This window comes from Ovis canadensis, chromosome 16 (genome assembly GCF_042477335.2).
Source record: "Ovis canadensis isolate MfBH-ARS-UI-01 breed Bighorn chromosome 16, ARS-UI_OviCan_v2, whole genome shotgun sequence".
Lineage (NCBI taxonomy): Eukaryota > Metazoa > Chordata > Mammalia > Artiodactyla > Bovidae > Ovis > Ovis canadensis.
In genome coordinates this window covers 46,753,984-46,778,958 of record NC_091260.1, presented here as the reverse complement: position 1 = coordinate 46,778,958, position 24,975 = coordinate 46,753,984, and the positions used below count along the sequence as shown (strand labels likewise).

Below are 24,975 nucleotides of genomic sequence, written 5' to 3'. Positions count from 1 at the left end.
CAGATGTTTTTCTGGAATTCTCTTGCTTTCTCTATGATCCAACATATGTTGGCAATTTGATCTCTGGTTCCTCTGCCTTTTTTGAATCCAGCTTGAATATCTGGAAGTTCTCAGTTCACATACTGTTGAAGTCTGGCTTGGAGAATTTTGAGCATTACTTTGCTAGCATGTGAGATGAGTGCAATTGTGTGATAGTTTGAATATTCTTTGGCATTGCTTCTCTTTGAGATTGGCATGAAAACTGACCTTTTCCAGTCCTATGGCTACTGCTGAGTTTTCCAAATTTGCTGGCATATTGAGTGCAGCACTTTCACGGCATCATCTTTCAGGATTTGAAATAGCTCCACTGGAATTCCATCACCTCCACTAGCTTTGTTTATAATGATGCTTCCTAAGGCCCACTTGACTTTTCATTCCAGGATGTCTGGCTCTAAGTGAGTGATAACACCATCCTGGTTATATGGGTTATGAGGATCTTTTTTGTATAGTTCTCCTTTGTATTCTTGCCACCTCTTCTTAATATCTTCAGCTTCTGTTAGTTCATACCATTTCTGTCCTTTATTGAACCCATCTTTGCATGAAATGTTTCCTTGGTATCTCTAATTTTCTTGAAGACATCTCTAGTCTTTCCCTATCTATTGTTTTCCTCTATTTCTTTGCATTGATCACTTAGGAAGGCTTTATTATCTCTCCTTGTTATTCTTGGAACTCTGCCCAAGATCTTACAAAAGAAACAAATCACTCACCTCCATTTCATAATCAAATTTTCTCTTCCCATATGTTCTCACTTTGCAGACAAAAGTCCCTATAGTCAAAGCTATGGTTTTTTCAATAGTCATGTACAGATGTGAGAGCTGGACCATAAAGAAAGCTGAGAGCTGAAGAATTGCTGCTTTCTAACTGTGGTGCTGGAGAAGACTCTTGAGAGTCCCTTGGACTGAAGGATATCACACCAGTCAATCATAAAGGAAATCAGTCCTGAACGTTCACTGGAAGGAATGGTGCTGAAGCTGAAGCCCCAATACTTTGGTCATCTGCTGCGAAGAGCCGACTCATTGGAAAAGACCCTGATGTTGAGAAAGACTGAGGGCAAGAGGAGAAGGGGACAACAGAGGATGAGATGGTTGGATGGCATCATTGACTCAGTGCATATGAGTTTGAGTAAATTCTGGGAGATGGTGAAGGACAGGGAAGCCTTGCCTGCTGCAATTCATGGGGTGGCAAAGAGTGGGACATGACTGAGTGATTGAGCAACAACAATATGTTCTCATCTTCCAAATGTATCAGATCCTATCTTCCCTTCTGTCTGTATCCTTTGAGGATGAAGATTTTGAAGAGCTGAGCTCCTGTAATGTTTGGGAACCCCAGTCTTGGAAATTGAAGTAGCCTTATGTTGGCTATTACCCGAGAGCACTGGCCGTAGAGAAACAGGACTTGGGATACAATGTCCTGATCAAGCCTGGTTAGGAGTTGATTCTTGGGTGCATGGAGGGCCACAGCTCCATAGATTACCATGACATCAGTTTTGCTCAGGCTCTTTTTCCCAGAGAAAATACCCTGAAGAGGAGAAAAGAGAGACATGAAAAATATGGCTGAAAGAGTTTCTTTTTCTCTCATGATTTTTCCTAATCCTATGGGCCACTATGGGGGTTAAGAAATGGGACTGGGATTATTAAAATGAGTCTGAAGCTGACGTGCTTGCTGATATCAATTTAAACACCCAGAATGGTGTGGTGGATCTACCAGGCTTTAATAGAGGTACTTGAGAGAGGGCTTGAGGTACTTGAGAGAGGGCTTGCATTCATTTCTACTCATTTATTCCTCTTCTTTAGGGGAAGCAGAGTGTATGCAATGGAAACTGTCCATGTAGCCTGAGGAGCCAGAAGAGGGATAAGACTAGACACACACAGAGCTCCTCAGGTCCTCCCAGGTCAGCATGACTGACAGGAAGTGGAAGAGACTTGTTATCTAGCTGGTCATTCTACAGGGCTTGGACTCAGATGGTTCCAACCTGGAATAAAGACCCGAGGATGGGAGCAAGTATGATATGGAGAAAGGATGCCTACTGATGGAGTCAGTGCCACTTGCCTTTGCAATGACCAAGGGCTTTGGAGGAGAAGGATATTCTTTTTACCTTACATCGATTCATGAAAAACTTTTCCCGATCTTGGAATGTTTTAAGAACTTTTAAGACAACTTCAAAGTGTTTCTCAGCACAGTGTCCTAAGATAGATGTTATTCCCTAAAATCAGAAAAGACAGGGCATTTTGATGCATCAGGAACTCTAGGTACTGGAAATGTAGGAGTCAACAGAACACACCAAACTCCTCATCCTCTTGAGTGTAAAACCAGGGGAAGTCACAAGGAAGTGACATAAAGTGAACATGCAAATCCAGTAAGCCTATAAATACATAGTATGTCAAATGGTGATAAGTGTTGTAAGAAAAGAAGGAAAAAGGGTAGCTTCTATAAGTTGGGGGAGTTGGCAATACAAATAGAGTTGCCAGACAAGTTGTCCATAAAGGGAGACATGGAGAAGAGCTCTGAAATAAGCAAGAGAGTGAGCCAATGGACTTCCTGGAAATGAGAGTTCCAAACAGAGAGAGTATGTGCAAAGGTCCTGAGGTCCACCAAGGAGGGCAGATGGAACAAAAAAGTGCAAGATGAGGGCAGAGAGAAAGTGGGGGTTGGTCTGAGTAACATCTTTTAGGCCACACTCCATACTTAGGATTTTTAATCTTAGACCAGTGGGAAGCAAGTGGAGGTTTTCTTGAGCTGGAGTTGACTATCATTTCTACAGGATCACTCTCCTGCTGAAACTTTACCTTGAAAAGTGAAAGTGTTAGTTGCTAGTCCTGTCTAACTCTTTGTGACCCCATGGACTATAGCCCTCCAGGTTCCTCTGTCCCTGTGATTTCCCAGGCAAGAACACTGGAGTGGGTTTCTATTCCCTTCTCCAGGGAATCTTCCTGACCCAGGGATTGGACCCAGCTCTCCTGCATTGCAGGCAGATGTTTTACTGTCTGAGCCACCAGGGAAGCCCAAGGTTAACTTCACCCTTAGGTGGTTAAAATGTTGAAAGCTCCTGTTTCACACTCTGTGTTCATATTTCCCCCTTGCCCACATTCTTTCCACCTCACTTGCTTCAGGCTCACTTCACCACTGTAACTTCATGCCAGTTTGTTAATGAGTCCTGATTTGTTTCATTTGGTTGCATAACCCTGCTAGAGCCAGAATGAGAATCCAGGGACTAGACTTATGTCATCAAGCTCTCAACCAGCACTGTTCTTAGATATCAGGTCTTCTTATCTCTGCTACCAGGAGATGCTTGGAAGAAATCTTTAAAGGCCGGTGGCCTGGTGTCTGTTCTCCTTAGTCATGGTTCCTTAGGTTCCTTTACATCCTAAGATGTAAACCTCTGTGTTTCTCCATCTCTGGGTCCTCTCACCTCACAGTGCTCTGTGTTTCTCCTCTCCTGACCCACCTTCCTAACTTCTTAACTCCCTCCCCAACTTTCCAGCGCTGACCTATGTCCCACTGTCTTTCTAACATCTGAGTCTGGAAAAACCCAGGCCCTGGATAAATCTGACTCTCATACTTGTCTATCACCTATTGCTACACCTCATTTGCTGGATGCTACCGGGAAAAAAATGCCACCACTGAGAAAATTGCTGGAGTAGAAGATGATTTCAACTCCCCAAGGGGCCCTCAAATCTGTACACGTATCCTATTTGTTTTCTTTAATCTATTTTCTCTCTCCAGTTCCTCACAGTTGTAATTTCAGATCTTCTCTCCTGAAACTCCTTACTAAGCATTTTCTGTGAAAAAGAACTTTGAAGAGTCTATTTTCCTTTATCTTATTTGGAGGAACTTGAGGGATGCAGGCAATGTGTTGTTGAGGCAGGATTTGAATCCAGCTGGTCTGACAACAGAATCAGAGCCTAGGTGTCACCTGAGTGAGACAGTCACTCTTGGGAGAAGGAAGGCCAGCTGATCAGTGAGACTTAGAGAGTTATATGTTAACTCCTCACCAACCCAGAGGCCATTTACTAAGTGATCTGAGTGTGCAGGATACACTCAAGAACTTGAAGCAAAGTTAAGTAAAAGAGGAATCTGAGAAGCTTAAGTGGATGTCATAAAGTTCATCTTCTAAGGCTTGTGAATCCCTCAGACTTTGAATGATGGCCATGTGGTCTGCTTGGATCTAAAATAAACTTAGTTGTTTCCTAGCCCAGAGCAGAACTAAAAGGGCAACTAGAAAGGAAATAATGGTGCTGGGAACAATGTCAATGAGAAATAATTGAAGGCTGAATATCTGAGATGGAAAAAAGAACTAATGACAATATAAAGTCAGTTTTAAAAGTTCAGTAAGTATAGTGTTTTCTAGCTATTTACAATAGGGAAAGGACCCTAAACACCTGAGAATTTCTGAGACGGGTATATAAAAAGACAGACTATGATAATTTATTTTTTGCTAGCTGGTCTTTTCTCCTGGGTGGTTTCTTAAACAGACGTCGTCTTTTTCTTCCACATTCACATATGCTCTCCAGCTTAGGCTAGGGTAGGGAATAGGCAAAAGCTCTTTGCAAAAGCTCTCCAGGTTATATGTTCTCTAGGAGGAAAACCAATGATACATACCCTTACTTTCAGCTTACACATTTAATGATTTTGATACTTACAATCATACCCTTATGTTACAAAGCCAAGGTCAAAATAGTTTTAAAATACTCTTGTTGAGTAGGAGTGACTGAAATTCATTTTTCACTATTTTCACAAATCTGATTAGATAATGAAGCACTGATTTTTAAATAGGGAAGCCTCAACCTAAATGTCCATCAACAGATGAATGGATAAAGAAGACGTGGTACACCTATATGATGGGATATTACTCAGCCATAAAAAGCAATGAAATTGGGTCATTTGTAGTGACATGGATAGACCTAGAGTCTGTCTACAGAGTAAAGGAAGTCAGAAAGATAAAAACAAATATTGCATATATTTGGAATCTAGAAAAATGGTGCAGAGGAACCTATTTGCAGAACAGAAATAGAAAACGCAGATGTGAAGAATATACTACCATGTGTAAAATACACAGTTAGTAGGAAGCTGCCATAAAACAAAACAAAGGGAGCTCAGCCAGGGAAGAACCGTGAGTGAGAGGGAGGCTCACGTGGGAGGGTATATATATGTATACATATAGTTGCTTCATGCTGTTGTACAGCAGAAAATAATGCATTGTAAAGCAATTATACTCTAATAATAATAAAAAATAGGGAAGCCTCATTTTTCTGAAAAACTCTGTTGGACTATTTTGAATGTATGCATGGATGATTCTGGATAAGCAAGATATTAATGTAAGAACTGCCCGAGGTTTTCCAGAGGGAATTCATTATCATTGTCACGAGAGGAAATAGAGAGAAAGTGGTCCCACCTGTCGTTGGTCCCCCAGGTGGTGGGGAGCAGCCAGAAATTCCTTAACCTGTGAGCTGACAAAGTCCACATCTTGGCAGGATGCTAAGGTGGTTCCCAAGGCTTTCCAAAGAAATTTCTGGAAAACAAAGGAGAAGCAACAGAATGTTAAAAGTTGGAAAGCAAGACTGATAAAAAGTAGAAAGAGTAAAAATAGTTATTCAAATAAGAAAGACATTGAGTTGACTTAGGACTGCTTGCTTATCAGGCACTTTTATGTACTTCCTCTTCTTCAGAGTGTTCCCTGCCCACAGGCTCTGTGCTGCGTGTGTCCTCCTGCCCTCCTCTATGCCATGTGCCCTGCCATCATAATAATACCTTTTATTACCTACTGGGTTTTTTAATGCTCAGAATTTCAGTTCTTGGTAGCAGAGGTTTTCACTGATTATCTATGTACGAATAAGTGTTAATAAGTCCTTATTGAATAAACATGCTCAATGAAAATTGGGTTATTTTGAAGACAGTGTCATCTGATATTTTCAAACTTCACAGTATATTGACTTGGTTTATAGTTTAAGAGATTTAGCAGTAGTTTTGAAAGTAATACCTTGGCTTTTCTACCATTATCTTTCTCCGGAAGTGTTGTCAGACTGGTGTTAGGAATTAAGCAGAAAAGTCACATAAGAGCTTTCACATACACATTGTGTCTTCAGTAATGAACGCTGAGTAAATTGGGGAAGGAAAGCACCCAGTGGAGGAACACTGGTGATAGAGCATGTCAGAAATCATTCTGTGGCTTCCACCCCCTCTAGAGGTGGTGAGAGTGTTGGATTCATTATGCCAGCCCTACGCTGGGCACTTCTGTAGTGTTGGGGTGGAGAAAAGGCAAGTAAGACAGACACTGCTTCCTGTCATCTTTCACTGGAGGCCATGTAGGGTTATTGACTAGGGGCAAGGGACAGCCCTGCAGTAGCTTGTGTTTGAAAATTACAGCACATGTCTGGCTGTAAATAGGTGTATGAACATGCAGGTATACAAAGCAATTTATACCAGACTGGCATCTTTTAATTTAGAATGTCCATCTGGTCACAGAAAGGAGAAAAATTGGCCAGTTGGAAGCCCGCTCCAAAAGCTCAAAAGATTGTAGCTCTTGAGTGGTCATTAGTGATCAGAAAGGATCTATGGCACAGGAGGAATGGAAAATCTAGGTGTAACAGATAAAGTCAAGTTAGTACATTCAGGAGAAATTGTACAGATTAATCTGATTGGGGGCCATGAGGCTATAAAACAGGTGGAACAGGCTAAGAGTAGACCTGATCAGAGTAAGAATCTGATGAGTGAGCATCCACTCATTCTCAGTTGTCTAGGCAAAAGATCCCCTGAGTAGGTCCAAAGCTGCCAGAGTCTATTTAGCTTCATCTTGGGAGAAGGGCAGGAAAGAGTTGGGAAAATCTTGTGCTGCAGGAATATTGATTTGAGAAAGAAGGAAAATATATTATATTATAATATAGCTTCAGTGCCTCCCAGCACTGCTGACCTTTTGCCTATCTGCTGAAATTTGTCAGATTCAATGAATAGTGCATTCACACCTGGGGACTTGGTTAGGAATCCCAGATATCAGAAAGCCCGAATTGGGGGGAAATTGTGGTTGATCATAAAATAGCCATAATCTTTCTATCTCCCTTCTGTCCACGCTTCCCTGTTATGGAAGTTTGCGATTCCTATCAAGACAAGTCTATTTCTCCATTCTTTGCATCTGGGCTTGCCTTGCAACTTGCTTTTGTCGCTGGAATGCGGTAGAAGTGATAGTATGCCCCTTTTGAGCTTAGACCTCAAGGATCTTGCACACATCATTGCCATGAGAGCAAGCCCCCGGTAGCCTGCTGCAGGATGAGGGACTGCAAGGAGCAGAAACAAGCTGTCCTAGATGAGATCACCCCAGACCAGCCAATCCCCAGTACACCTCAGTGTGGCTAGTTGAGATCAGAAGAGTTCCCAATTGAGTCCAGCCCAAATTGTCAACCTGCGAAATCCAAAGCTTTTTAGGTGCCCTTTATTTTAAGTCATTAAAGTTGTCATGCTTTTAAAGCTACTTGGTACACTCCTAGTTTTCTGATGTTAAGCATAATAGTTGAGAGCCATCGAGGCAGCTCATTGTTTGAATTGTTTTGTCTACTCACACCACCATTATCTTGAACTAATCTTGTGGGTTTGGGAGCCATTGGATGAATGGCATTACATAAGATGCAGATGGGTGGTTTGTGTATAAGATGAGACATTGCTCACCAAATCTTCCTGATGGGTGTGTCTGCAGGCTGGGTAGGCCAATTTGGAGAATCAGTCCTCTGTACCAAATTAGAGAGTCAATCAATGAGGGGAATTTTGAAAATTACATAGAAGAGTTGCAGGTTGCTAATAATTTGTGGAAAGACACACTTAATCCTGGGAACACAATGATTTAGGAAATGGTTTTTTCCAGGAAATAATTTAGGATTTGAAAATGATGAAAGAGAGTTGTAGGTTGATAATAAAGGATTTGTGGGAAGAAAAACTCAATACTGGGAACCCTTAATGACTGAGGAAATGTTTTTCCAGGGGGAAAAAAAATTTGGAATGATATAACCACAGTGATAACCATAATCTACTTTTTATTGAACACAGGCCACATGCCAGACACTTCACTAGGGTCTTTATATACTTTATCACATCGAACCCTTATAACAATACAATCCTCAGAGAGAGAGAAAAATTTCCATCTTATTGGTCAGTATACTGAGGCTCTGAAAAGGTTAAAAATTTTACCAAAAGCTGCATTTGTAGTTAAGTAGTAGAAACTGAATTCAAACTCCATTTGGAATGGACGGTTACAATGTGGAGGGTTTGGTAGAGGTCATGTGTAGAGAGAGGAATGAAAATTCGTAAATTTGTAAAAATGTAAATTTGAGTGCTCTGTGTTTGTTTTCTTTTCAATTAAAAAAAAAAAGATAGATTATTTCCCGCAGCCAGCCTCACAAGAGTGGCCCAGTGGAATGGAAACTAAGACATAAACTGGCATTAAATCAGTGCTATGGTTAAGAGGCTGCTATTTGCTCTCCAGTTTTTTTTTTTTTTTCCTTCTCTAGAACAGAACCTCCAAATTTTTGTCAGGCATGTATTTATCTTAAAGGCACTATACTCAGCAGTTTTCCTTGCAGATAGGCTGTGTCCCTGTAACTTTGGGCCAAATAAAGGTAAGCAGAAGGGAGCGTTTTCCTAACCCCTTCTTCTTCCTTTGCATTGCACTGCAGACAAGCTGGAACTGGCACCACAGTTTCTAGTCATAAATTAGAAGGCATGGTCTCTGAGCTGAGAAACCAACCTTCTCAACAGAGGTGTTGCTGTAACTGTCCATCTGCTGGTTGAAATCCTGACTCAGTTGAATGGTCCAGGATACATCACTGATCTTCCATAACGATTCTTTGAGCAACTGGTATAGGAGGTAAAAATCAGATATGAATGTGACTATTTAATGTGTTTTCTTGCTACTTTTCTGTTACAATATATTCTAGAAGTATAAATTGTATATTATATGGGATTATTCCTTTTCCCATAAAAACTTGATTACTTTGAAACTTTTCTTCTTATTTTAGAAGGCATACTCTGTTTTGTTCTGAATTTCCAGTAAGAATCAGATCCACAGGAAGTGGAAGTTAACTCCAGGTAAGTGCCTTCTATTTTCCTTTTAAATAAAAATTGCTAAAAGACTTACAACAGAAACTCATCCAATCTGAAACTTAAATTGAAGTTAACAATTTTCAAGGTTTCAGTAGATTTGGAAAAACTCCATTTGTCAAAGTTAGTTTGTTTTATTATATACTAAGAAAAAGAGACATTTTTGGAATAGTGAATTAAAGGCCTTGAAGAACCAATTAGATGTACAAGAACAAGTTGCCAACTTCAACTGGAGTAATGAAATATTCCTCATTTCACCAATTATTTTGAACCAGGGCCACAATCAGTCATCTGAACCCATGTCTTTCTTCATTGAACCATAAACGAAGAGGTGTTTTTGTCTTTTTGGATGGCAAAATCCATTGCAATTTCTAAAATCTATGATTTCTCCTGTGTTTTCTCTGTCTTAAGCTTAGAAAGAACACAGTGTCAAAACCTTTGAAAAGGTTTGTGAACGTGTTTTCTTAATAAGAATTCATTCAACGGATCTTTTACAAAGTAAAAATTGTACAACCTTGGCATTATAAGGGAAGAAAGCAAATGTAGACAGTTTTGGAAAAAGAAGCCAAGAAGTATACTCAAGATTGGAGAAAGGGAAAGTAATGTTCTTACGGCTTCAAGAAATTTCCTTCCTAGTAAGAACAGTTATTTTAAAATGGTAAGTGGGGAAACAAGGTAGAAATTTTGACAGAGGGAGGGAGAGATAAAGGAACATAAATATAGGAGGAAGATAGATTCTAGACTTAAGGAACAGGAAGAATAGAGCTGTTGCTTTCAAACCTCATATTGGATAAGACTCATTTGTGGGTGTCATTAAGACCTGTAAGCTGTCAGGTACCCCCTCTTGGAGATTCTGATTTTAGAAAGGGGGGTGTTAGGGGTAGAGGTGCTGTGGAGAGGTCACTGAAATATGCCATTTTATAGAAATTATAGTTCACATGAAAAGATGCTCAGCGTTGCTAATTATTAGAGGAACACAAATCAACTCTAAATGTCCATCAGCAGAGAAATGGATAAAAAAGATATGTACCTATATACTGTGGAATATTACCCAGCCATAAAAAGGAATGAAACAATGCCATTTGTAGCAACATGACGAATCTAGAGATTATCATACTGAGTAAGTCAGAGAAAGATAAATATCATGTGATATCACTTTTATGTAAGATATAATTTTTAAAAAAGATACAAATGAAGTTATTTATAAAACAGAAGTAAACATAGATATCAAAAACAAACTTATGGTTACCAAAGGGAAACATAGGAAGGGGAGGGATAGACCAGGAGCTTGTGATCAACACAAGTGCATCTACTGTATAAGATAGCCTACACGGGGGGCTTCCTAGTGGTGCTGATGGTAAAGGACCTGCTCACCAATGCAGGAGATGAAAGATATGTGGGTTTGATTCCTGGGCTGGGAAGACCCCTTGGAGGACGGCGTAGCAACCCACTTCAGTATTCTTGCCTAGAAAATCCCATGGACAGAAGAGCCTGGCCGGCTATAGTCCATAGCATCACAAAGAGTTGGACACTACTGAAGTGACTTAGCACAGCTAACAAGGACCTACAGCATAGCACAGGGAACTCATCTCAATATTCTGTGATAACGTACATGAGAAAATAATCCAAAAGTGAACGAATATATGTGTATGTATAATTGAATCATTTTGCTGTATGCCTGAAACTCAAACAATATTGTCAATCAGCTGTACTCCAATAAAGCTAAAATACTAAAAAAATCTAGCAAATTTTATAATCAAAATCCTAAAAAGTTACTTGATAGGTACTTTTTAAAATATAAATTTTAAAATCATTAAAAATACCCTTAGCTTACTTTTAAAAATACACCTTTTCTGTAATAAATAGTAATAAATACACTCCCTCAAAACTGCCCCCAAACAAAAACAAACTACAGCGAGGTACTACCTCACACTGATTAGAACAGCCATCTTTGAAAAGTCTACAAATAACAAATGCTAAGGAGGGTGTGGAGAAAAGGGAACCTTCTTACATTCTTGGTGAGAATGTAAGTTGGTACAGCCCCTGTGGAAAACAGTATGGAGTGTCCTCAGAAAATAAAAAATAGGATTGCTATATGATACAGCAAGCCTGCTCTTGAACAAAACTATAATGCCAAAAGATACATGCAGCTCTATGTTCATAGCAGCACTATTCACAATAGCCAAGACACAGAAGCAATCTAAGTGCCCATAAATACATGGAAGGGTAAAGAAGGTGTGGTACATATGTACAATGAAATACTACTCAGCCATATAAAAGAACAAAATAATGCCATTTACAGCAAGATGGATGTGAGTAGAGATTATCCTACTAAGTGACGTAAATCAGAAAAAGACAAGTATCGTATGGTATCACTTATACGTGAAATCTAAACTATGACACAAGTGAGACTATTTATGAAATAGAAACAGACTCTTGGATATGGAGACCAGACTGGTGGTTGCCCAGGGGGACAGGAAGAGGAAAAGGATGGAGTGGGAGGTTGGGATTAGCAAATGTAAGCTTTTATATACAGAATGGATAAACACCAAGGTCCTACTGTATAGTACAGAGAACTATATTCAGTATCCTATGATTAACCATAATGGAAAAGAATGTTAATAAAGAATATATATGTATATATATATATAGGTATGTATAAGAGAATCACTTTGCTGTACAGCAGTAAATCAATAAATTCAATAAAAAATTAAGGAATAGTTAATTTCTATATAGATGGTTTATGCTCTGAAACTCTGTTGGATTAAAAGCTTCCTGGCTGCGGGCTCCTTGATCTTCTGTGGACTCCTAAAACCAATGTGCTGTTTGTAATGCTAATGTCCAAGTCCTATGTTGCAGTTTTGGGGATTTGACATTATGGCACTGTTGGCTGTCAAAGTCCAAAAAGTTATGGATGAGAGTAAGATTCTTTTCTGGAGAACGGATGCAATGTGGTCTTTTAGTGTTTAGACATCAGGAAAAAGATAATGAGAGGCAGATATAGGAGGAAATGGAGTTGTATTTAGGAGCAAAGAAGTGGAAATTATGTTGATTTCTGTTTCTCTGTATGAATGGTGAAAGAATGCAATTGCAAGAAGAGGAGAAAACTTAAAAATTAGATAAGATTTAAGAAAGAGGGAGAAAAATATTAGTAAGTGAAATCTTCAAAACTGTCCTAGATTCTGAACCACATTGAAGACTAAAGACTGTTGTTCAAATTATGGTAATTTAAAGAGCACAATGTTGACACGATCACATTTAATAGTCTAACAATTTTCTCAAGAAAAGGAAATGCTGTTTCCTGCCCTTGGGAATCGAATTCTTTCTGGTCAAGGTGAGTAATTTCAGATGGTTTCATCACCCCATCATCAACAGTTGGTCTGGGAGCCATCTTTACCTGAAGCAGCATGGTCTCCCACAGCACGATACTAGTGTTCTTTCCTAGAAACAGAAATTGATGCAATAAGGGGATAAAAAAAATTTAAGATGTACTTCTCCCTTGCCAGGTTCCCTCTGGATGCTAATGTTCCATTTTCAGTTTTCTCCCTACACAGGATGGTTATTTCCGATTAAAATTACTATGTTAGCAATCTTAAATTGCTAGTTCATGATAAAAATCCAGGCTTTTTGCCAATTTCAACAGTACTTACTGAATGATAGTATTTTAATATTCTAGCATAGATGAATAGTAACATTTTAGAATAATACCAAAAGAAAACTTCTCTAAATACAAGAAAAAGACCAGATCACAAGTAAAAGTTCTTGCTAAGTATGTGACCCACCTGGCCTTCTTACAGTATAAGTATCTGGTAGAGAAATGGAACCTGAGGAGTCTAGGACAAAACAGAGCTGTCCACCTTGCATATCAAGGTCACTATTTTTATTGTCTAAAATGAACACTCATGGCTTAAGACACAGAAGAGGTGCCTTGTTCTTTGTGCTCTTGCCTCCTTGAATAAGACCTGATCCCATGCACTTGTACCTTCCAAAGGCTGTAGGAGTTCAGGTATGCGTGTTTTCCACAGCTCTACTAAATTTGGGTGAATTATCTCAGGCAGTATCTTCAAAAGTCCTATTGCACCAGCCCCACACAATTTCCCCACACTAGCGAGCATAGATATTACCTGGAGGATGGAAGAAAAATTAATGATCAACTCAGGGGTATTTAAAAGGCTCACCGACATTTTCCTTTTAATCATTGTTCTGGATTCCCTAGAATCCTTCATTAGATAATCTCTTAACAGACCATCACAGACGATCCTTACTTATTCTAGAGCAAAGGTAACACTTAGACATCCATCTGTCCAATTTTTTTCTGCAGATAAAAGTGAAAAAGTATATGGAAGGCATCAACTGAAAATAAATGAAATGTACTAACAGATATACCTGTGAATTACATAAGGGCACGTGGAGATACAACTGGAGTAATTGACACATATGTGGCCAAAAGGAGAGAGAGAAATCTAAACAACAGATATGCAATTTGCTTGAATCGTTCTTATGGATCAGATTCAGGTTATGCTTATTTAAAAATCATAAATGAAGTTTTAACAAAAATTTCAGAGTTAGGAGATAATCTTGCCAGGAGTAAATTTTCATGAGTGTCATTAATATAGCAACATTTCTTATGCCCTTTTAGTGTTTCTTTGGGTTTGGAGTATCTTTGTCGCTTTTACTATCATTTATTTGGAACTGGAAATATCTTCATTGGTTTAAATTGATCCCACCTTGGTTTTTCATAACTCACTCACCAGAAGTCTGGCCAGTAGCTGTTGTGGTGAAGGAAGTTTCACTAGAAAGAGAAAGCAATTTTCATTACTGTTATGGGGGCTAGAAAAATTCAAACTGGGGTTGGGTGTACAAGTGAAGCCCTGTAGCCCTTCAGGAAACGAGTCTCTCATAAGAGAAATATTTTGCTTTGTACAAACCAGCTCCTGTAGAGATGACAAGTGCTGTTGATTCTTTGGCATTATTCTTCTTTCTTTCCTCTGCCATAAACAGAATCCTGATGATATTAAACAGGTATTCCAGCGTTCCTGTATATTCCGCAGGTACCACGAAAGTCAAGATTCTGGGCCATAGCACCTGTAGAAAACAAAGGCAAGGTGCAAGTGCTGCTTGTTTTTTTCCATGATTCCTCCCTGGTCCTCACTGTGTGTTTCCCTCTAGTTTAGAAAACTTCCTCTCACTTGCTCTTATTTTGCTCTTTGGGCCAAATCAAAATGAAATCATGAAATCCAGTCTCTGGTGGGCACATTCTTTTTCAAGTGCTACTTGCCATGAGTGTCAGTGTTTCTCCATGGGGTTGCTGCTGGAATCTGGGACAGGACAACTCTTCACTGTGGGTCACTGCAGGAAGCGCCAGGCTCCACTCACCAAGTGCCATTAAGCCCCTTGTCAATATGACAACCAAAAATGCCCCATATATTTCTCCAAACTCCAAGACTGGAGTGGAACTCTCCAAAGTGAGAATGATTGGGAATGGATAGCGAATGGACTGTGTTGCTGTCTGTGCTCCAGGTGCTAACTTCTGTAGTCTGTGTGTTTCACATCCCTCGGAAAACTTGAATACGGTTCATGTCCTAATGGAAGCCTAGGTATCAGCTTGGACTCTGCCTTTTGTTTTGCCATCTGCATTTAATCACCAACATGCTGAGTTGCTTCAGTCATATCTGACTGTTTTTGACCCCATGGACTGTATCTTGCCAGGGTCCTCTGTCCATGGGATTCTCCTGGCAAGAATACTGGAGTGGTTGCCATGCCCTCCTCTAAGGGATCTTCCTGACCCAGGGATCGAAGCCAAGTCTCTTATATCTCTTGCATTGGCAGGTGAGTTCTTTACCGCCACCTGGGAAACCCCACTGAATCACCAAGCCTGGACCTTGTTTTCATTATAAGATTTCTCATGCCCTTCCATATTTCCCTTCCTACTTTTATGACCCATATCCAGTCCCTATGAAAGTCATCTCAATCTCTGTGCTTAGACTACTCATGTCAATTCACCGACTTCCTACAGTTAGCAAAAGTTCAGCCCTTGCTTAAAATTTCCAATGGCTTATCAAGGACAAGGTAGGAATTTAGCATTTCAGACCCTTTATGATTCTGGCTCTAGACTACTTTTTCATCATTTACTGCTACTGCTAAGTCACTTCAGTTGTGTCCGACTCTGTGCGACCCCATAGACGGCAGCCCACCAGGCTCCCCCGTCCCTGGAATTCTCCAGGCAAGAACACTGGAGTGGGTTGCCATTTCCTTCTCCAATGCATGAAAGTGAAAAGTGTAAGTGAAGTCGCTCAGTCGTGTCCGACTCTTAGCGACCCCATGGACTGCAGCCCACCAGGCTCCTCTGTCCATAGGATTGTCCAGGCAAGAGTACTGGAGTGGGATGCCACTGCAGATCAGAAATTCCCCAAACTTTAATATGCATCAGAAATGTTGGAACTTATTTGCATGCTGACTCATGGGCCCCATGCCCAGATATGCTGACTCATTTAGGTCTGCCATGTGACCTGGAAATCTGCATTTTAAATAAATATTGCAGGTAATCTACAATCACACCTTAAAATACCATCCTAGATAAAGCCTCTGATTCACTTAAATTGGTCTGTAGATTGTTTTCTGGCTGTGACATGTATTTGTGTCCATTAAATCCTTTCCCAGGTTGTTTTTCTTAAGCAAAACGCAGATCCCAAAGTTCCTGAGGTTCAGGTTATTTCAGACCTCTAGTGAGGTCTGAGAATGTGTGCTTTTAACACATTCCCAGGTAAATGGGGGTAAGTTTAGTATACACTGCACTACTACTTGACAATATGTCTAAATACATTGGGGGAAGAAGAGAAACAATATATTAAGATGCTTAAAAACTGCCATTTGCCTCCAGATATAAAAGAGTATGTAGCTAATTTAACACCTGTTTTTGAGAAACCATTATGTGCTGGCCTTGAATATTCTCATATAATTTCTCTGGCCAGAGCATCAAAAAGCTGACGACAGATGGAGTACCAACTTCTTTATTCCTAAATGGACAGAGCTTTAGAAAGGTGATCAAAGGAACTATGAGTGGTGGCAGAAGGCTCCTTACCTGAGGCATACCAATGACCAGTGGGTCCAGGGTTTTTAAGACTTCCAGGCTTATTTCTCGGATAGATGTCTCTCCCTTTTCAGTCTCCTGGGAGTTAGGTTTTATTGGTTTCTCCTTTAAGAAAGATGAAGCAGGTGACTTGTTAATAATCCCTGTTGTTGGTCTCCTCTGAGCTTGGGTGTGTTCTTAGTCTCTGGGGTGGAGGATAAAGTCACTCAGCTTAAAGGGCTTGAGGAAGCCAGAGACCTTGGTCTCCAGTATCTAATCCCTGCTTTTAAGTGCTCTTTGGAGGAATGGGGAGACAAAAACGCCTCTGGCTTTTTTCATAGAAAAACAAACATTGTGAACTTCAATTACCCCCTTTCTCACTCAGGCCTTTCCCCATTTCTCTCTGGGACAAAAATTTCCACTACTTCCTATGGAGTGGACTGCAATTTCACTTGCAGGGAGGTTGTAAGATCACTGAGATCTTAGACATGTGTTTCAGGCTCTTCATCCAAAGGAACCAACGTAGAAAGGATGGATGTTTCCTGTTTTCTAGAAACAATTCGCTTTCTCTGCCTCTCTGCAAACCAGCCCCCAGCCTTGAAGGCCAGGTTGCCCCCTCTCTAGGGAAAACTGTGATTTAACCTACCTTGCATTTATGATAAGTTAGAAATGGTATCAGTGGAAGGGAACTGAGAACACTAGACGCTGAAAAATTTATTAATAAAAGTGATAAAGCTTAACTATGACTTCAGATACTAAATTGAACTGCAGATATTTTTAAAAATCCAGTTGAGTCAACTGCACTCGTTGCAGAGCAGCACTCAGGATGGCACCCTCTTCGTACCAGATTCTTGCTGGACACTGAAAACTGGGTGAAGATGTAGTCAATCAATGGCCAGCCTTCCCGGGCTTCAATGTAGCATTTTTCACACATGGTTTGGATGAGGAGGAGTGTGGAGTTCCTCACCTAGAGTAGGGAAAATGCATTCAGAATATTTAACTTCTTTGGGCAGAATGGAAATTTAGATACTCCTATTCTGTAACATTTATGGGTCGTTCAGAGGGAATCTTTCAAAAAAAAAAACACAACCCTATAAATTGAATGATATTACTGTAATAGATGGGGCTTCTCAGGTGACTCAATGGTAAAGAATCTGCTTGCCAACCAGCAGACCCCAGGTTTGATCCTTGGGTCAGGAAGATCCCCTGGAGAAGGAAATGGCAACTCATTCCAGTATTCTTGCCTTGGAAATGCCATGGATGGAGGAACCTCGTGGGCTACAGTTCCTGGGGTTGCAAAAGAGTCAGACATGACTGACCAACTAAACAACAACAACAATTAACCCCTGTTGGAGCAGGAAGTAATCTATAAGGTTATGATTTAAGTGTCACTAGCAAAGCTCTCTTTAACCAAACTCTTTCTTTCTAGTTCCCATGACATATCCTGGCTAAAACACTCAGTTCAGTTCAGTTCAGTCACTCAGTTGTGTCTTAATCTTTGCAACTCCATGTACTGCAGCACTTCCCTGTCCATCACCTACTCCCAGAGCTTACTCAAACTCATGTCCATTGAGTCAGGGATGTCATCCAACCATCTCATTCTCTGTCATCCCCTTCTCCTCCTGCCTTCAATCTTTCCCAGCATCAGGGTCTTTTCCAAGGAGTCAGTTCTTCACATCAAGTGGCCAAAGCATTGGAGTTTCAGCATCAGTTCTTCCAATGAATATTCAGGACTGATTTCCTCTAGGATTGATGGGTTTGATCTTGCAGTTCAAGGCACTCTCAAGAGTCTTTTCCAGCACCACAGTTGAAAAGTATCAGTTCTTTGACTTTCAGCCTTCTTTATAGTCCAACTCTCACATGCATACGTGACTGCTAGAAAAACCATAGCTTTGACTAGATGGACCTTTGTTGGCAAAATAATGTCTCTTCTTTTTAATATGCTGTCTAGGTTGGTCATAGCTTTTCTTCCAAGGAGCAAACATCTTTTAATTTCATGGCTGCAATCACCATCTGCAGTGATTTTGGAGGCCCACCCCCCACCAAAATAAAGCCTTTTCCTTTTCTGTTTTACCCTATGAAAAGGCTAAAAACACTGCCTCACTTAAAAAATCCTCAGTGAAAGATGGCACATTGAAATAAAGTTCCACAATTCCTTATCCACAAACTCAAACTCTAAATGACACTGAAAACTGGAATTTTTTTTCATAAAGTTGGTTGCAACTTGGTGGAGAAACTCAGGCTGAGCTGTTTTAAAGCTATTTGTTGTTATTCAGTCACTCAGTCATGTCTGACTCTTTGCAAGCCTATGGATTCTAGCATGCCAAGCTTCCCTGTCCTTCACCATCTCCTGGAGTTTGCTCAGACTCATGTCCATTGAGTTGGTGATGTCATCCAACATCTTTACCCATTCTATGTAGTGTGAATATGCATACATTTTCTTGAAGAAATCTTAATAGGTTTGATTGTGGGCTACTATCACAGTAACACTTTTTTCAAATCTGAAAAATGGTAAATTCTGAAATGTGTCTTGCTCTATGGATTTGAATAAATGGTTATGAACCTGTGTCACAAACTTTTTAATAATTTGACTTCAATTCATTTATTGGATTATTTCCCTGGAAGATAGAAACCTCAGATCTAATTCCTTAGTGAATGGGTCTTTTAATGGAGGGTAGGAAGAAAATAATTTTTCACAGGGAACCAGGATCACAAGGTTGCACACACGGACTCTGTAATCTCCCTAACTGAGGAGAAAGAGGTAAACTTCTCTATATTTGCCCAAGGAGTGAGTGCTTTCTTGGAAATTTCTGTCCTCTTTTATTCTACCCGAAATCCTAGCAATGCTTCAGTTGATTTGCTCAATTACTGGATCAAGTTTTTATATATAATCACTCTATTATTATTTATTGCATCAGTTCAGTTCAGTTCAGTCACTCAGTCGTGCCCGACTGTTTGCAACCCCATGAATTGCAGCATGCCAGGCCTCCCTGTCCATCACCAACTCCCAAAGTTCACTCAAACTCATGTCCATTGAGTCAGTGATGCCATCCAGCCATCTCATCCTCTGTCGTCCCCTTCTCCTCCTGCCCCCAATCCCTCCCTGCATCAGAGTCTTTTCCAATGAGTCAACTCTTCTCATGAGGTGGCCAAAGTACTGGAGTTTCAGCTTTAGCATCATTCCTTCCAAAGAAATCCCAGGGCTGATCTCCTTCAGAATGGACTTCAGAAGACTCTCAAGAGTCTTCTCCAATACCACAGTTCAAAAGCATCAATTCTTCGGCACTCAGCCTTCTTCACAGTCCAACTCTCACAGCCATACATGACCACTGGAAAAACCATAGCCTTGACTAGATGGACCTTAGTCGGCAAAGTAATGTCTGTGCTCTTGAATATGCTATCTAGGTTGGCCATAACTTTTCTTCCAAGGAGTAAGTGTCTTTTAATTTCATGGCTGCAGTCACCATCTGCAGTGATTTTGGAGCCCCCAAAACTAAAGTCTGACACTGTTTCCACTGTTTCCCCATCTATTTCCCATGATTTGATGGGACCGGATGCCATAGGTTTGATTATTTTAACCATAGTTATTGGTGACCAAAGCCTCTTGGGGGAATTTTCTCCTCTTCATTGGCTTCTGCGTAGGGCTTTGATCCAAATAAAATATGATTTTCATATAAAATAATACTATAATTGCTAATTTAAAAAATTTCTCCCATAAAAGTTCTATGTCTGTTCCAACATGAAATACTTTAATCAGATAATCAGGAGATATTGAGAAATCTATTCTGCATGTAAGACTTTCTATAGGTGCTCCCTGACTGGAAAATAGGATATCTCTGCTCAAAATAGGGTTCAAGGGTTATTATTTTTGGAGGAAGAAGTATCATCTTTATAATTAACAATTAAGTTTTAAACTATTTAACTAGCATAGCAGAATCACGCTCTAGGCCAAAATCTTTTTTTTTTTTTTTTCTTTTCCTACTAAGAAGCCCTTGAACTGAATGTGCTTCAGAACTTTATTTTGATAGAGTTTATCTTATTAGGGAAAGATGGAGTTCTTTTAAAAGTAGAATTGATCTACATGGAAAACCCTAAAGACTCCACCAGAAAATTACTAGAGCTAATCAATGAATATAGTAAAGTTGCAGGATATAAAATCAACACACAGAAATCCCTTGCATTCCTATACACGAATAATGAGAAAGTAGAAAAAGAAATTAAGGAAACAATTCCATTCACCACTGCAACGAAAAGAATAAAATACTTAGGAATATATCTACCTAAAGAAACTAAAGACCTGTATATAGAAAACTATAAAACACTGATGAAAGAAATCAAAGAGGACACTAATAGATGGAGAAATATACCATGTTCATGGATTGGAAGAATCAATATAGTGAAAATGAGTATACTACCCAAAGCAATTTACAAATTCAATGCAATCCCTATCAAGCTACCAGCCACATTTTTCACAGAACTAGAACAAATAATTTCAAGATTTGTATGGAAATACAAAAAACCTCGAATAGCCAAAGCAATCTTGAGAAAGAAGAATGGAACTGGAGGAATCAACTTGCCTGACTTCAGGCTCTACTACAAAGCCACAGTCATCAAGACAGTATGGTACTGGCACAAAGACAGACATATAGATCAATGGAACAAAATAGAAAGCCCAGAGATAAATCCACACACATATGGACACCTTATCTTTGACAAAGGAGGCAAGAATATACAATGGAGTAAAGACAATCTCTTTAACAAGTGGTGCTGGGAAAACTGGTCAACCACTTGTAAAAGAATGAAACTAGATCACTTTCTAACACCGCACACAAAAATAAACTCAAAATGGATTAAAGATCTAAATGTAAGATCAGAAACTATAAAACTCCTAGAGGAGAACATAGGCAAAACACTCTCAGACATAAATCACAGCAGGATCCTCTATGATCCACCTCCCAGAATTCTGGAAATAAAAGCAAAAATAAACAAATGGGATCTAATTAAAATTAAAAGCTTCTGCACAACAAAGGAAACTATAAGCAAGGTGAAAAGACAGCCTTCTGAATGGGAGAAAATAATAGCAAATGAAGCAACTGACAAACAACTAATCTCAAAAATATACAAGCAACTTATGCAGCTCAATTCCAGAAAAATAAACGACCCAATCAAAAAATGGGCCAAAGAACTAAATAGACATTTCTCCAAAGAAGACATACGGATGGCTAACAAACACATGAAAAGATGCTCAACATCACTCATTATTAGAGAAATGCAAATCAAAACCACAATGAGGTACCACTTCACACCAGTCAGAATGGCTGCGATCCAAAAATCTGCAAGCAATAAATGCTGGAGAGGGTGTGGAGAAAAGGGAACCCTCCTACACTGTTGGTGGGAATGCAAACTAGTACAGCCACTATGGAGAACGGTGTGGAGATTCCTTAAAAAATTGCAAATAGAACTACCTTATGACCCAGCAATCCCACTTCTGGGCATACACACCGAGGAAACCAGAATTGAAAGAGACACCTGTACCCCAATGTTCATTGCAGCACTGTTTATAATAGCCAGGACATGGAAACAACCTAGATGTCCATCAGCAGATGAATGGATAAGAAAGCTGTGGTACATATACACAATGGAGTATTACTCAGCCGTTAAAAAGAATTCATTTGAATCAGTTCTGATGAGATGGATGAAACTGGAGCCGATTATACAGAGTGAAGTAAGCCAGAAAGAAAAACACCAATACAGTATACTAACACATATATATGGAATTTAGGAAGATGGCAATGACGACCCTGTATGCAAGACAGGGAAAGAGACACAGATGTGTATAACGGACTTTTGGACTCAGAGGGAGAGGGAGAGGGTGGGATGATTTGGGAGAATGACATTCTAACATGTATACTATCATGTGAATTGAATCGCCAGTCTATGTCTGACGCAGGATGCAGCATGCTTGGGGCTGGTGCATGGGGATGACCCAGAAAGTTGTTATGGGAAGGGAGGTGGGAGGGGGGCTCATGTTTGGGAATGCATGTAAGAATTAAAGATTTTAAAATTAAAAAAAAAAAAAAAACAAAATACAACGGAAAAATAAAAAAAAAATAAAATAAAATATTTGCAGTTAAAAAAAAAATAAAAGTAGAATTGATCACTGAGCTCTTTATAAATCAGTCTTATAAGCACATCCTTAAAGAGTCAAAACCATTTCATTTACTCCTAAAGCTATCATTATCCAAGTAAAAGTCCCCATTAATTCTCTTACTTTAATACTGAGGTCACCCATGACGACTTTGACTGCTTTTTCAATTGAAGTGATATGATCCCTCAACTTGGGCTCTGAAAGACAGAGAGAGAAATTGATAGGCCTGCTTCAGTAGGAGTACAGTATGTTCTGGAATTGTTGAAAACCGATTAGAGTTATGTCACATAATTGCAAAGTCTCTTGTCCTTAACATTTTATGTTGTTCACTTCCTTCCTACCTTCTCCTTTTTCAACTCTTTATAGATGTTGACTATTTTTTTGGTTCTCTGTTACACTTTGTTTAATCTTGTTTAAATTGTTAGATTCTTAAGTGCAGTCAATACATCATACCTAATGGATTAGCCTTAAAATTTGAAGACCACCTCAGGTTTTTTCTGCCAATTCTTCAGTAAATCACAGGGCAAACTGATTTTTTTTAAAAAAATTATTTTATTGTACAAAAATGAATGATCATATTTTATTGAATCTAACATATTAATTTTATGAGGCCTCATTAGTTTATATTGCACCAAGAGTGAAAAACTATAGTGGCTAATGAGAATTAAAGATGCTATCAATTATAAGATGCATTCTGAAATTGCAAAAATAAACAGTTTTTGGAGTTAATGAAAAATGAAAATGTATTAAATTCTCTTTTCTAAAAGTACAAATTTATAGAACACTGTGCATTCTTATACCTACCCTCAGTTTATTGGGCCACTTAACCAATACCTCTTTTCAATTCCAGATTCAATTCTCAAATATTCTATTCCTTTACTGACTGCATCCATAAATATCATGAAAGAACAGAGGTAACTGGAAATGCCTATTTAAAAGTAGTAGATTGATTATAGACAACTAAGAAAACCTAGCTTTACTTGAATATGGGCTTCCCTGGTGGCTCAGAGGTTAAAGCGTCTGCCTGGAATGCAGGAGACCTGGGTTCGATCCCTGGGTCGGGAAGATACCCTGAGGAAGGAAATGGCAACCCACTCCAGTACTCTTGCCTGGAGAATCCCATGGAGGGAGGAGCCTGGTAGGCTACAGTCCATGGGGTTGCAAAGAGTCGGACACGACTGAGTGACTTCACTTTCACTTTATTTGAATATGATGTTCTGTAAACTTTCCAAAGACACAGGATCAAATTAGAGGCAATGCACAGGTTTCAATTTGCTTCTTAATACAAAAGACAACTCCGGTGTCATCCCTATTCTTACCCTCCGCATTGATAGCCGATCTTAACAAAGTCAAGATTCCCATTCGAATGGCTTCATTATTATTTCTCATTTGTTCATCAAAAAAATCCATCAGGTCTGCAGGGTTTGAATGGGCTGTGGGATAAGAAATACTGGAGTCAAAAGAACTCATTTTCGCCTTAGGTAAAATTCTTGTGAATGGGAAGACGATCATTCTACGAAAATTGTCAAAGTCACCCTTTGGTTGGTAATCAGATTTTATTAGGCCCATACTTCTTTAGTATACAGAATTTAACAGCTTGGTCCCTAAGAGAGCTAGGCCCACTTCTGTTAATACCTGTGAATGTAACCTTATTTTGAAATTATGTTCTTTGTAGACGAAATCGAGTTAAGATGAAGTTGTATTAATTCAGTATAGCTGGTGTCTTGAGATGAATAGAAGACACGGACAGAGACACAGATGGAAGCCTTGTGAACATGGAGGCAGAGATCAAAGTGATGCTTCACCAGGTGTGCAGCTGGTGGGGGTAGCGAGGAAGCAGAGAAAACTGAAGAAAGGTCTGGATAGAGTGGGGAGGTGTGGGCTGGAAATGATAAAGCGAAGTAGTTAATTAGGCTGGCACATAGAGAACTGGAAAGCATAGAAACAGAGGGGCTGATTAGGAGAGAACTAGACCATACTAGATGGAGAAGGCAATGGCACCCCACTCCAGTACTCTTGCCTGGAAAATCCCACGGACGGAGGAGCCTGGTAGGCTGCAGTCCATGGGGTAGCGAAGAGTCGGACACAACTGAGCGACCTCACTTTCACTGTTCACTTTCATGCATTGGAGAAGGTAATGGCAACCCACTCCAGTTTTCTTGCCTGGAGAATCCCAGGGATGGGGGAGCCTGGTGGGCTGCTATCTATGGGGTCACACAGAGTTGGACACAACTGAAGCGACTTAGCAGCAGCAGAAGACCATATTAGAAAGGTATGCAGTGAGATAGTGGAGATGACATATTTTGGAGAGGGTGCAGGTATGGGAGGCATAGGATTGTTCTTGTCCCTTGCCCTGAGAAACTACACTAGGACATAGTTCTGTTTCCTGACCCTGGGACCCCAGTGTTTGCTCTGCAACCTGCGTCAGGTTGTAGATTCTAACACGGTGATGGGCAAGATTGTGATGTGAAAGCAAGAGGAAAAAGGAAAGTGAAGGCTGGAGAAAATGGTAGGGGATAAATACCAAGAGTTGACAGGGAAGAAAAAAAGTGTAACATTAGTTTGATAGAGTTTCTAATAATCACAAATACCAAGAAAAAATGTATTTCCTAGGCTTAGGGCTACCAACTCACACTGG

At 39.7% G+C, this 24,975-nt stretch overlaps 1 protein-coding gene across 1 annotated transcript in view; it reads right to left on the bottom strand.

Moving 5' to 3' along the window:
- Positions 1-24,975, bottom strand: part of MROH2B (maestro heat like repeat family member 2B) — a 77,956-nt gene that overhangs the window by 37,140 nt on the left and 15,841 nt on the right. Inside the window, exons 10-21 of the mRNA XM_069556579.1 lie at positions 23,657-23,770; positions 22,461-22,534; positions 17,034-17,156; positions 16,202-16,315; positions 14,049-14,205; positions 13,872-13,912; positions 13,103-13,244; positions 12,518-12,561; positions 8,768-8,875; positions 5,432-5,548; positions 2,135-2,242; positions 1,405-1,557 (exon numbers count right to left, since the gene is read on the bottom strand). Of these exons, the coding sequence (XP_069412680.1) occupies positions 1,405-1,557; positions 2,135-2,242; positions 5,432-5,548; positions 8,768-8,875; positions 12,518-12,561; positions 13,103-13,244; positions 13,872-13,912; positions 14,049-14,205; positions 16,202-16,315; positions 17,034-17,156; positions 22,461-22,534; positions 23,657-23,770 (1,295 nt within the window). The remainder of the gene's footprint in view (positions 1-1,404; positions 1,558-2,134; positions 2,243-5,431; positions 5,549-8,767; positions 8,876-12,517; positions 12,562-13,102; positions 13,245-13,871; positions 13,913-14,048; positions 14,206-16,201; positions 16,316-17,033; positions 17,157-22,460; positions 22,535-23,656; positions 23,771-24,975) is intronic.